Here is a 13,132-nt window from a genome sequence, read left to right as displayed (position 1 = left end):
AAATAAATATTTGCGAGGAAATCAGAGTTTCTTAATTTGTGAACTTTTGCGGTCAACATTTTAAACTGTTATCAAAGCCTCGTGTGGTAGCTTCCCAGTAATGATGACAGTGAAGACTCCAGGTTATTCAGTAAGTATTCTCTAAAGGTTTGGGATATCGAGTGGATCGGGTCAGAAGATAATATTGGTCTTTTGAATATACTTTACTCAGCTGAGAACAGATTGTTTGGTTTTTGCACTGTTGCATAGCATTGTGCAGAAAGTCACGAACCACTCCACAAGTTTTGGATTCTTTTGCCCCCAAGTATCTGGATGTTGTTGTAAATGTATTAAGTCATCTTGAGCAATAGTTTTATTTTAAGGTCTTTCAAAAAACATTTTGGACGCTGGATTCTTTACCAGGCGTGATTGTACCGACGAGGCCATTCTCAAAGACTTATTAGACCAAGACCAGTGCCATCATCCCATCATGCTGTGCAGTGTGTCCTTGCAACTGGACAAATGCAGAACAAAAGGAGTGGCAGAAAGGCGCTGACTGATTGGGATCCATCTGACTTCAGCATGGCAGTGATCCCAGACACACGAGCAGTGCAGGACAACCACACAATCGGCAGCTGACGTTCAAAACAGAAATGATCGGTGGCTCGAGACTTTTGTACAGTAGGGTGTGTACTTTCTGAAAGACTCCTACACACCGGACCAAAAGCGGGGTGTTGGAAGTAAGCGGCTGAGGCGGGGTCCGTTATTGGTCCGGTTATCTTTTAGGAGAGGGCTGATGGGTCAGTGTGAAAACGGCACGTCGTGGAAGACTGACGTAGGTTTCGCCGGCTGCTGGCGTAACTTCCCCTTTGCAGGCTGCGCAGTCTTGAATGAAGTCGCGCGCTCTACCGGTTTGTGAAACAAGATGAGATCGTCTGTTCGTCTTTGTGCCCCACGCGACCTCCTACTCATGTCATGCATAGCTGTGTGTTTTCCGTCATCTGATGGAGCTCTGAAGGGTAACTTGACTTGCACTTTGCTGGCTGTTTAGCTCGTGGGTGGCATTAGCAGGGCGGGCTCTTCACTTGTTGTTTTTAGGAAAAGCCGTTTGGCGTGTGTGACCTGAGCAAACTCGCTGATTATTCTCGGGGGACAGCACATAACTTCTATGTTCAAGTATAAAACGGGTCCAGGAGCAGTGTTCAGCTGAAACAGCTGCTGTTTTAAGGTATGAGATCGTGACCTTAATTCAAAGGTACTCAAGCTGTTGTTCCTCTCCAGAAGAACCTCGAGCCATTTGCCCGGTTACGGAAATTGAAGCAAAGGAAGGTGATGATGTCATCCTCCCGTTTTATGTGGTCCCCCCTGTCAACCTGTCTGCGTTCACCGTGGACTGGTCAAGAACCAACCCGAGTGTGGTCGTCTACTCCTATCGACACCAACAGGAGTCGCATGATGCAGAGATGGATGCAACAGTCAGACGTGAAGACCTGAACAGAGGAAGTCTGACACTGTGGATCCCCTCAGTGCAGATGTCCCACAGTGGAGAATACACAGGCTTCGTTATGGACCTCGGGATCAAGTGTAGTGTTCAACTTAATGGTAAGGACCTGAGTAATAGTTTGTCTGATGTACTTGATATGAATGTAATGAAGAAATCTACTTAATGATATAAAATGATCTTCCACTTGGGGAAACGCAAACATAGAATAACATGATTTAAAACTGAAAATGATTTGTGTGTGTGTGTGTGTGTGTGTGTGTGTGTGTGTGTGTGTGTGTGTGTGTGTGTGTGAACATGAAAGTAGTCTAATTGTGGATTTGTCTGTAATGCAAACCTGTTGAGGCTAGCCTGAGGCTAGAGTACATGTTAGTAATGGGATGCATCCAAATCTCACAAAAGGGGTGCATGTCTAAAATGGGACAGCAGGCAGTGAGTGACCATGCAGGTCATAGACAGGCCTGAACAAGTTGTTTCATGCCCGACCCCAACATATAAGACTTGAACCTGGACACAGCACAGCTCCAGATGTGTGACTGTGGTTATTTCTTAGTGGTGTGAATCCTAATGACCAGCGGTCAACAATCCCCGGGCCACAGACCAGTACTCGTCCGTGACTCGTTTGGTACCGGTCTGTGAGAGTTGAGGCTTGGTGTTGGTGGGTTTTTTGTTTTTTAACTTATATCGTTTTTATTGATAACTCTGCTTCCCTGGGTCTTTTCCCGTGTGTTATGAATAAGTCGTCCTTTTTTTGGTACTGGTTTTATTTTTGTTGTATTTCTCTGCAACACCTTAAAGGCCGGACATAAACCGGTCCATGACGCACAAAAGGTTGGAGACCACTGCTAACGAGAACGTCTCTCTCTCTCTCTTTTTTATTTATTTATTTTAAACAGTAACCAAAGACAAACTGAAAAAGCAAAAGGGGCAGGATGGTTTCAGCACAACTGGAGCTCCTCTCAACACGACGGTGGAGAAAGTCGGTCCACGTAAGTTACTCTGAGCTCTTCTCCAGAGGATTTTGGTTGAGACACAACCTTTCAAAACCTTTGAATGACTGCTCACTTCTTTTAAGTATCCATTAAATCATGACAGTGAAACAGTATGCATAATAGCAGGCTCTGCATACACACATCAGTGATGAAGCTGTTCTTTTTCCTCATGTGATTTCACAAAATGTGAGCTTGCTTGAGTGCATTGAGGAAATCAATGACTGGTTGTGCCACAATTTTCTCCAGCTAAACAAAAACAAACTGAGGTAATAGTCTTTGGCGCCAAAGAAAAACGATTACAGGTCACCAGAGAACTTCAATCTATACATCTAAAAACCACAAACCAGGCGAGAAATTTGGGTGTAGTGATGGATGCAGACCTAAACTTAGAAAAACACATTAAGACAATAACAAAGTCAGCTTACTATCACCTCAAGAATATTTCAAGGATCAAAGATCTGATGTCTCAACAGGACCTGGAAAAACTAGTCCATGCATTCATCTTTAGTAGGCTTGATTACTGTAACAGCATCTTTACAGGTCTACCTAAAAAATCAGTCAGACAACTACAGCTCATTCAGAACTCTGCTGCTCGAGTCCTCACTAAGACCAAAAAAGTGGACCACATCAGTCCAGCTCTGAGGTCTTTACACTGGGTGCCTGTCCGTCAGAGGATAGACTTTAAAGTTCTGATGCTGGTCTATAAAGCTCTGAATGGTTTAGGACCAAAATACATCAATGACCTCCTGACCCAGTATGAACCTTCCAGATCCCTCAGGTCATCTGGATCCGGTCTTTTATCAGTTCCCAGAGTCAGAACCAGACACGGAGAAGCTGCATTCAGCTTTTATGCTCCTTATATCTGGAACAAACTCCCAGAAAGCCTCAGATCAGCTGAAGCACTCAGTTTATTTAAATCCAGGTTGAAGACTCACCTGTTCTCAGCTGCATTTGAATAAAGCACCAAATCCACACTTTAAGCTTAAATTTCAAAACTTACATTTAACTACTGATTTTATCTGTTTTGATTTTATCTACTGTTCCTTTTTTTCATTTTAAATCGTGCTTTTTATTTGTTTTTGTTTTTTAACGTCTTTATAAAGCACTTTGGATCACCTTGAATTGTGCTATATAAATAAACTTGCCTTGCTTAGTGTGAATATTTGTGTTACTGATATTTTTGCCCAGCAAGGCCATGAAGTTCAGGTTCATTCACGCCTGATCTGTGGGGTATCCTTAAAATGACCTGTTCTGTTTAGATTTTAGGCTGCTGTGCATTATGTCAGTTTGTAACTTATCTGGACTGCCTGAGGTTTGAAAACAAGTATTCACTTAGATTTCTGTGGTCTAGGCAATCCAGTACTGGGTGAAAATGAACAACGCTCTTAGGTTTTCTCACTTTTTGCTCTAAACCAGGGGTGGGGACCTTCTGGCCTCATGCAGGTTTGAGATCACCCTGGGTCAACACACCTGAATCAAACGATTAGTTCATTCCCAGGCCTCTAGAGAACGTGAAGACATGTTGAGGAGGCATTTTGGCCATTAGAATCCACTGTGATGGATCAAGGACGCATCTAAAACCTGCAGGACAGGCCTGGAGTTCCCACCCTTGCTGTAAACACAAGCATTATAACTTGTGGCTGATTTTTAAACTTCAAACATCAGATGGTTAGAAAAATACCTGAACATGAAATTCGTGTGGTTGATTAAACCAGGTCCAAAATGCAGCATAATTGAGTTAAGTGCATCAAAAAAAACTGCTGCATTTGATAGTCGGTTAAAAATGACCTCATTTAAATTGAGGTGTCCACATCCCGCGTGGTAATCTGAACTCTTAGAGTCAAGGCAGAAGTGACAGAAATCTCAAATCCTGACCAATGAGAGCATCTGTGGTTTGACCTTCCCTTCACCGCAGGACTTGCGTGACTTGTGTGTCATGTGGATATATTAAAGAATGATGTTGGAATAAACTGACCCTTGTTTTCAATCTCTGACTTCTAGGTGGTGACATGATGCTTATCATTGGGATTGCTCTTTCTTGCGGCGTCGGTCTTCTCTTGATTGTTCTGGGATTGCTTGGAAAGCTCGGTAAGTTGGTGGTCAGTCTAACAGTTAACCTCTCAGTTAGGCATTGCTTTTGTCAGCAAGCTGGATGATGATGAAACTTGATGCATCTCTTAAGTCAAAGGTCATATAAATGTTCCTAAATAAAATCATGGTTGCTTGTTTTTGGATCCAGACTTTATCTCTGCCGTCTTTTTCAGTGTAGGATCCTCACATCCTACATTCTCATCAATGTAAAAATGTAGAATGTGTTATAATCATTACTGTATATTTACATTTTCACCATGAAAGTAATTGATGTAGTGTTTTGTTTTTCTGTCTAGTAAAACTTTTGTTTAGGTTTCTTAATTTAAAACAAACAAACAAACTTTGTCTTGATGCATTCTCAATATTCCAGGAAAGTAAATCTCCAAAAGTTGATTGTGTTCATCTGGACGTAGCGTTTTCAGTGGGAGAAATGGTCTCAGCTGACTGCAGGTTTCCCCAATCTCATAAACAGTACGTGGAAAGACCATCTCTGAATCGAGGAGGGTTTATCTGTCACCATCTCACAATGCTGTGATTGCAGCCATTCCCCAACTCTCTGTGATGGTACTCATGGCCATTGATCAGTTGGTTCTGGTCAGTGGTTGTTGATCAGTGGTCATGAGAATTTGCATAATTAAGATTAAGGACCTGACCTCCCAGCCCATTGTTCCCTCAGTGGGCTGGTTTCAGTCATTATGCAAATGTGCTGTTGATAAGATTTGTGGAAACCTGCAGTCAGCTGAGACTGAAGACGTCACTCGCATGAGTGACGAAACGTTTCTCCCACAAAACACTACGTCCAGATGAACAGAATCAAGTTTTGGAGGAAAAAAACCCTCAATCAGCTTCATATTCTACCATAAAAAGTATTTGTTTTTTGCAGAGGGCTTTGTGAGACGGTGCAGAGGATGGATCCAGCCACCAAATGATGATCGCACTGAAAATTAAACCATCTTATGAAATTTAGCAGAATGCAGTGATTAACAAATCTCATGTGCTGTCCATAAGATGTGGGTTTATTATAGAATGTGTGTCAAATGTTTAAACTTTAAAAAATTGTTTTGTGTGTAAGGAAAACACAAGCTCTTAGCTGTAAATGAGGTTTTACATGTGAACACAATGAGTCTAGAACACGACGACAAAGTGATGCCAGAGTTTCCTCTCAGATGAGTTTGAATCTCTGACCTTGTCCTTAACCTCCTAAGACCCAAACTCTCATTTCATGAATTTGTAATTTGTCTTTGTTATTTGGACTGAGACCTGGTGAATGTAAAAACAAACCTGATGTAGTTTCTGAGAATCTGATATCAGGCTTTGTACAGCAAAATTGAGGAACTGTAGCCTAGACGACCCAAAATAATCATGTTGACATATGTGGGAGGTTAAGGTCAGAGTTCAAATTTTCTGAAAACTTGAACTCGCATGTCACCTATGATTTTCATATTGCTATCACATCTATCTGTCCTACATTTTGCTGCTTCCATCAAAGTCAAAATGAGCTAATGTTGTTCTGAAAATGACACTTTCTCAGTTTAAACTTCTGTTTGTGTTCTGCTGTGAATGTAATGTGGGTTCATTGGATTTGCACATATATTTTGTACATTGAAACTTTGCGAGGCTGGCCGTGTGTGTGTGTGTGTGTGTGTGTGTGTGTGTGTGTGTGTGTGTGTGTGTGTGTGTGTGAGATGACCTTTCCTAGAGCAATAATGTGAATAAATAAGTTTGTATTTATGAATGTTTTATAAATGTTACCTTTCATCGCTCTGTAAAGCATTAACACAGAAACATATGGATGATAGTTTGTGTGTGAGTGAGAGGTGACTGTGATGATTAAATCAATAAACATGATACTGAATGTGACACAACTTGACTTGCTGATGAAACCTCCTGAACGTCACTTCACTCGCTCAAGATTGGGGAAAATCAATGAAGCTACTCACACATTTATGTCTGGTTATTTTCAGTATAAGCACTGCTCGCTGCATATACATGTATGACTTTTTATTGAATGAGGGGCCCCGAGTCTTTTGATGAGTAAGCATGCTAAATGTTTGGCATGAGTGCAGTTATCTTTTGTTGACAAGACTGAATGCAAAACAGTTCTGTTGCCCAATTACTGGAGTTGTTCACCGATGGCTAAAAGCTGCGGTAAAACCAGGCAGTTTCCATCAGTCCTACAGTCTGTAGTGTAGGTCTTATAGAGCTGTTTGTGGCTTCATGTTGTATTCATTTTATCGGGCTTTTCTATTTGGTGGTTTTTTTGTTTTTAATTTCACAACAAAAGCTGCTTTGGGGTTTGTTTTACTGTGAGGTAAAGAGTCCAGTTGAGGGAAAATGACAATCGGAAGTTATTTGGCATCCAGCAAAACCAGACTCGGGGAGGATTTTATCTGCCATAACCAGTTAAGAGTGAAGGCAAAGACATAAAAAAGGGGCGAGCAGGGATGATAAAGTAGCAATGGGAGAGAGAAGACAAAATCGAACAACATATTCCAGAGGTATATAAACACACGGGCAGTAAAAAGAGGTGAGTGTATTTAAAAAAACACAAAAAACCTGCAGACACAGGGACAACATGCCAACTCCACAAAGAAAGGCCCCTGCTTGGATTCAAACCCAACCTCCTTGTAAGAAAATAGTGCTAACCACCATTCCCCACTTTAACGAAAGGATATAAGATAATCAACACTTATCTTCAGTTCTGAATAAGGCAACAATAAAATGCCCATGGCAAATCGGGAGCAAAATGTGTCTTTGTAGTAATGTCCCAAAAATATTTTATGTATTAAATATATATTTATATGCTTTATATATTATTAATGCTTTGTGTTATTGTTTTAGTGCAGTGATATGGTAGTTAAAATAGTTTACTCTGATTATTTCCATAACGGAAATTATTTTGGAGAAACAGGTAAATATGCCAGATTTGGACACGTATAAGTTCCCGGGAACTTTGCGCCAAAAAAGTACTCTGTGTTCAAACTCCCGCCGCCGACTGGGGCACGTAACATTGACGTAACATTCTCCGTAACGCTTTAGCCAATGAGCTTCACTCAGCTAAGCCAATCAGAGGGCAGCGGCGGGAAAGACAGCTGATCTAGAAAGAGTTGCGGGAGATTCGGCGCAACTTTGGTTTCGGGCGGCCAGAGAGAAAAGAAAACACGTTTTGCGTTGTACCGAGAGGACTTCTATCAACTTAATTTAAGAGGTACGTTTGTTACCAACACGCTCATTTAACTCGTAAAAGAAAAATACATTTGATACTGGACGGGCGGAAGAGAGCTGACTTACTGTAGTCTACTCTTCAGCGTAGGTTTGCCACTACTCTTAAAATATCTGTTAACTTTACACGCTTGCTTGTATTTGCAAACAAATGCATTCGGAGTCATTTTTAGTCTTCCAGATATATTTTAGATTAAAAACCTGTCCGGTCAAAGTGGAAACTCGGCTATTTAAAGGCCGAGGCCTTTGTTTGGCGCCAATAGTGGAGCACACTGTATTATTTCCTGTTTATAGGTAACTGTTAGCTCAGGAATCACGCGATATAACAAATGTAATTTGCGCTGTTAGTGTAGTACTAAGCGCAGTGCTACGATTTTATTTGCGATTTTGAATTTTAACATGAAGTTACGCGATTAATGGCTCGTGTTTGAGTAGCATGTTGGAGCAACTGAGCTAAACGACTTTGATAGGACAGCAGATCGTGGAGGGATGCGAAAAGATTTGTACAACCAATGAACGCAAGGTTTATTTGGGGGCACGATTGTTTCTGAAATGCCTTTGCCCGTTTTTCAAGACCCACAGCAGACATTTCCACTCAAAAACTACAGTCGTGAAATTTGGGGTTTAGTAATAATTTGCCTGTGAATCAGTCGAAAGTCTTCTTGTTTTTTGGTGGTCCTTACACAAAAGTGCATGTTTATGTATTTCCAAATAGGAACACGCACTTCATCGTAAATCCCATCAGTGTTTAATCTTCACATATATTTCTGATCATATTATTCTGGCTACGGCTCTGTTCATACATATATAAATATATAAAAAAGCCAAACAAAACATTGGTTCTTATTATTTTTTAATAATTAAATGATGTCTGAATCATGTGTCATATTTAGGTGCTTAAACATGTTGTCTTCGTTTAGGTTAATCCAAAATGCCCAGCACACGCTCCCAGGGACGAGCTCAGCCCACACTTCAGTTCCCTCGACGTAAATCCTCCAGAGTTTCCTCCCGCTCCAAGAAGCCGGAGCCCCAGAAGTCCCCAGCTGTGTCACCAATCAAGCCTGAACCTCAGGCCCCGGGGCTGACGCGGATCGGACCCCTCTCCCCGAGACGTCCCATTAACTTGTCCACCCCACTGTCCCCCAGACGCTACACAGACCAGCCCACTCCTCTCTCCCCAACGCGGCCAGTCGCCCTCTCGTCCCCTCTTTCACCCAGACGCACATCAGCCCAGCCGCCAGCACCTTCCTCCCCTCGTCTCCAAAGCCGGATCCCCCTCAGCCCTCGAAAGCGCACAGGTATTGAACGGTGAATTCAAAAGCTTCAGTTGTTCCACTACTTCATGCAGCTCTGTGTACTGTTCAGTGCCTCTAGACTAAAAAAAAAGTGAATTGAATTTAAATGGCGAATCTTCAGGATTAAAATTTCAGATCCTAAAAAGCCAGCCTCGAGTCATAACAAATAACAGCACTTCTCATTTTTCTCCATCAAGGTGATGACAATGTCTGCAACCTTGGCACCTCCCTGCAGTGCTCACCTACAAAACAGAGGAAGCTGAGCCTGGCCTCACCACGAAAACTCGGCTTTGATGAGAACTCGCCGGTCCAGGCTCGTCGTCAGCTGATCCCATCCTCGGGGCAACAGACGCCCCCTTCCACCGCCAAATCATCTCCGAAACGAGAAGAAACGCCTACAGGGAGCCCCATCCATAAAAATCTGAACAAGAAGCCACCCGTTGCTCGACTGTTTGGAGAAAGTAAGAACTCTAGTTTTTTTTTCTTCTTCTTTTTTTGTTCCCCACTTACATTATATTACATTATATTATATTACACTACATTATATTATATTACACTACATTATCACCATTTCTTCTCCAGAGATGAGGCTTCAGAGTGTGAAGCAGGCGCTCCACACTGCCATCCCCGAGCGCCTTATGTCCAGAGAGGCCGAGCGGGCGTCCATCCGGTCCTTCCTGGAGGACAAAGTGCTTCAGCATGTTCCCGGCAGCCTCTACATCTCTGGAGCTCCGGGAACAGGCAAGACAGCCTGCCTCAACTGTGTGCTGCAGGAGATGAAGGTGAGCGTGAAGGAGCCTGTCATGTTTAGTGCTTTAGGACACCTGCTGGCGACTTTCAGTTACTGCAGTAAGATTCGAGTTTGAGCAGCACCCCACAGGCTTCATTTCCAGAGTTTGAGGGTCTTAAAGTGCAAGTTTAAAGTCTGAGTGCAGGCTAATAACCTGTTCCCTGATTGTCTATGTAACAGCCAGGGTTGAAGTTTTGTCAGTAACTGGTTGCGTTTTGTGTGCCTTCAGGCTGAGCTGTCGTCAGTACAGACGGTGATGGTGAACTGCATGAGTCTGAGGAGCTCCCATGCAGTCTTCCCACTGCTGGCTGACAAACTGAAGGCATCTGGTGGCCAGAACGGACTGCAGAGGTTCCTGACAGCCCCGGGGCCCACTGTGTGAGTCAACAAATCCTCAATCCTTTGGGGCGATCATGGCTCAGTTGGCAGTTCGTCTTGTAACTGGAAGGTTGCCGGTTCGAGCCCCGGCTCGGACAGTCTCGGTCGTTGTGTCCTTGGGCAAGACACTTCACCTGCCACCTACTGGTGACGCGCAGAGGGGCCGATATGGCAGCCTTGCCTCTGTCAGTCTGCGCCAGGGCAGCTGTGGCTACAACTGTAGCTGCCTCCATCAGTGTGTAACTGTACAGTGGAATTGTAAAGCGCTTTGAGGGCCCTGAAAAGCGCTTTATAGATGAAATCAATTATCATTATCTTATCACACATTTACTTGAAAAAGGAAGTATATGATAGATGACTAAAGGGTGTGGCTTTTTAGAACTTTAGAGCAAACTATCCACTAAAGGTATTCTTTTAAAAAAGTTGCTGGTTGAAAGTCCTTATTGGGATGTTTTGAAAGTATAGCTGTGATTACTGCCTGCTGAGATACTGATTGGGTCTGTTTGTTTGTTTTTCCCCTTTAAGGCTTCTTGTTCTGGATGAGATGGATCAGCTGGACAGCAAAGCCCAGGATGTCCTCTACACAATCTTTGAATGGCCGTACCTGCCAAAGTCTCGCCTCTGTCTCATCGGTAAGTACTCGACTCAACAAATATCCCAAATTCACCAGATCTCACATCTTTGTCTTGTAGACAGAAAGCAGTGTTCTGACAAAAATAATATCTGTTCTACATGCTGACCACTGATGTCTTTGCAGGTATTGCAAACGCTCTGGATCTGACTGACCGGATCCTGCCCAGACTGCAGGCTCGTCCCCAGTGTCGCCCTCTGCTGCTGCACTTCCCTCCCTACAGCCGGGAGGAGCTCACGGCCATTGTACAGGACAGGCTTGTACAGGTAAATGTGGTCTGTGTGACTCAGAGCTTAAGCTGGAACCTTACAGATCACTTTTATTTAATCAGCGCCGCGTCTTCTTCTCCTCAGGCCTCGGCTGAAGGGCTCCTCGACGCTTCTGCAGTTCAGTTCTGTGCCAGGAAAGTTTCAGCTGTGTCGGGAGACGCCAGGAAAGCTTTGGACATCTGCAGGTGAATGCTTGGACTTGTTTTTTCTTTAATTCAATTCAATTCAATTCAATTTTATTTATATAGCGCCAAATCACAACAAAAGTCGCCTCAAGGCGCTTCATAACCTTTTAGGGAATCATGTCTCTGTGTTTGCATTTAGATTCTGCACTCGTTTAGGCATTTTAGTTGTTTCTGCTCTCGGGAGACCTCGTGCAGATTCTTTGAGTTGATGTTTCTGTGAAATGTCATTCAAACGATTTTCTGGTTGCTGATTTCAGGAGAGCAGTTGAGATTGTAGAGTCTGATGAGAGGAAAAAAGCAAGTGATCCAAAGGGTGAAAGTAAAGGTGAGTTGTGAAATGTTTTCTTGAGTTAAAACTGATGATGGTGGAAGTCACACGGCAGCTGATTGGTGGAAACTTCCTGTACTGTGTGTTCTGCAGCGTCCCGGGTCAGCCTGCCGCAGGTTGCGAGAGTGCTGTCGGAGGTCTACGGCGACCGCATGGCGTCTCAGAGCAGCGGTTCAGAGGGAGAGAGTTTCCCCCTGCAGCAGAAGCTGCTGGTGTGCTGCCTGCTGCTGCTCATCCGCTATGGGAAGAGCAAAGAGATCGGCTTGGGAAAGGTGAGGTGCTGATATTAGTTTGCTAAAGGATTTTAGCAGCGTGTTGTCGTGGCAAATCAGGAAACTTGTTGCATGAATGCGTAATTATTCCGTCTCTGCCAGAGAAAATACAAATCTGTTTCTAGACTGGTGGTGTTTCCTGACCCGTGGGCGTTTGTGTTTCAGCTCCATGAGGTTTACAGCCGCCTGTGCGCTCAGAGGCAGGTGTCTGGAGTGGGTCAGGGCGAGTGTTTGTCGCTCTGCAGTCTGCTGGAGAGTCGAGGGATCGTTGCCCTGAAGAAGGCCAAAGAGGCTCGTCTCACTAAGGTACCCGACGCTTCACGAGGAAATGCTCTGCAGTGCAGTGTTCGACCTCTGTTGCTTAAAAATGAAACTCGAGGGGTTATCAGGGAACAAGACACCGAGTGGAACGTGGCTGATTAAAGCGTCTGTTTCTGCAGGTGTTCCTGAAGATCGAGGAGAAAGATGTCGAAAACGCTCTGAAGGATCGAACGCTGCTGGGCAGCATCCTCGCTGCAGGACTCCCCTCGTGATCTTGTGATCGTTCCTCTTTTAAAGACTCATTTTTAAGGTTGCACAATGAGCCAATGTTCTGTGGGGGTTTTTTGTTTTGTTTTTTCTTCAAAGACATTTTTTGGTTCTCATTTTTGCTGGGAATTTGTAGTTTTAATGACGCTCAGTTGAGTTCAGAATGTTGAGCTTGCATCAAATGAATCGTTTCAGTTTTGAAACCTCTTTAAGCTTTGAATAAAAGTGAAGCTGTTTTAGCTGCTGTTGCTTGTGTCACCGGTGCATTGAAATGCTCGCACTATATTCGAGCTGATAACTGAGGACAAATGTTCATTCACTGAAATCAGCTGAGTCTGTAGATGTTGTTCCACAGGCACTTTGAAAGGTTTTAGGTAAAGTTACTCAGCTCGGGTGTAAGAAGTTAAATAATGTGATGTGTAGAATCTGCAGAACAAGATTTTATTGATTTCATACTTCCATTTATATCGTGGAATATTGCATATACTTCCAGCGTAAACATGAAGAACGGGATTCTGATTCTGTCTGCACAGATTTCCTTAACGATGCTGTTAGTTTTCACTGAGACTTTACATCTTTGTCCACCAATCAGCAGAATAAAGCTCAAAGCTGTGGAGCCCCTGAAACACCGATGCTTAAAAGATATCTGTGTAATTTTACTCAGCGAATAT

General features: G+C 43.3%; 2 protein-coding genes across 3 annotated transcripts; both read left to right on the top strand.

Annotated features, from left to right (window-relative positions):
- The first annotated feature begins 455 nt into the window (after positions 1-455).
- LOC113023381 (uncharacterized) lies at positions 456-6,423 on the top strand. 2 transcript variants are annotated; one of them, XM_026169390.1, is made up of 5 exons: positions 456-998; positions 1,264-1,581; positions 2,377-2,469; positions 4,474-4,560; positions 5,447-6,423. In XM_026169390.1, the coding sequence occupies exons 1-5, from the start codon at positions 905-907 to the stop codon at positions 5,509-5,511; spliced, it is 657 nt and encodes a 218-aa protein (XP_026025175.1). In that variant the 5' UTR covers positions 456-904; the 3' UTR covers positions 5,512-6,423. The 2 variants fall into 2 exon arrangements, with proteins under 2 accessions (XP_026025175.1, XP_026025174.1); XM_026169389.1 differs by having other exon boundaries at positions 777-998; positions 1,261-1,581.
- Positions 6,424-7,595: 1,172 nt separating this feature from the next.
- On the top strand, positions 7,596-13,091 carry cdc6 (cell division cycle 6 homolog (S. cerevisiae)). Its single transcript, XM_026172075.1, has 12 exons — positions 7,596-7,771; positions 8,706-9,083; positions 9,278-9,541; positions 9,663-9,862; positions 10,100-10,248; positions 10,774-10,880; positions 11,006-11,145; positions 11,233-11,333; positions 11,591-11,658; positions 11,755-11,933; positions 12,099-12,239; positions 12,374-13,091. Exons 2-12 carry the CDS (start codon positions 8,717-8,719, stop codon positions 12,464-12,466), a joined length of 1,809 nt encoding a protein of 602 aa, XP_026027860.1. The 5' UTR covers positions 7,596-7,771; positions 8,706-8,716; the 3' UTR covers positions 12,467-13,091.
- Positions 13,092-13,132: the final 41 nt, after the last annotated feature.

Source organism: Astatotilapia calliptera, chromosome 6 (assembly GCF_900246225.1).
Source record: "Astatotilapia calliptera chromosome 6, fAstCal1.2, whole genome shotgun sequence".
Lineage (NCBI taxonomy): Eukaryota > Metazoa > Chordata > Actinopteri > Cichliformes > Cichlidae > Astatotilapia > Astatotilapia calliptera.
This window is presented reverse-complemented; position numbering and strand designations above follow the sequence as displayed.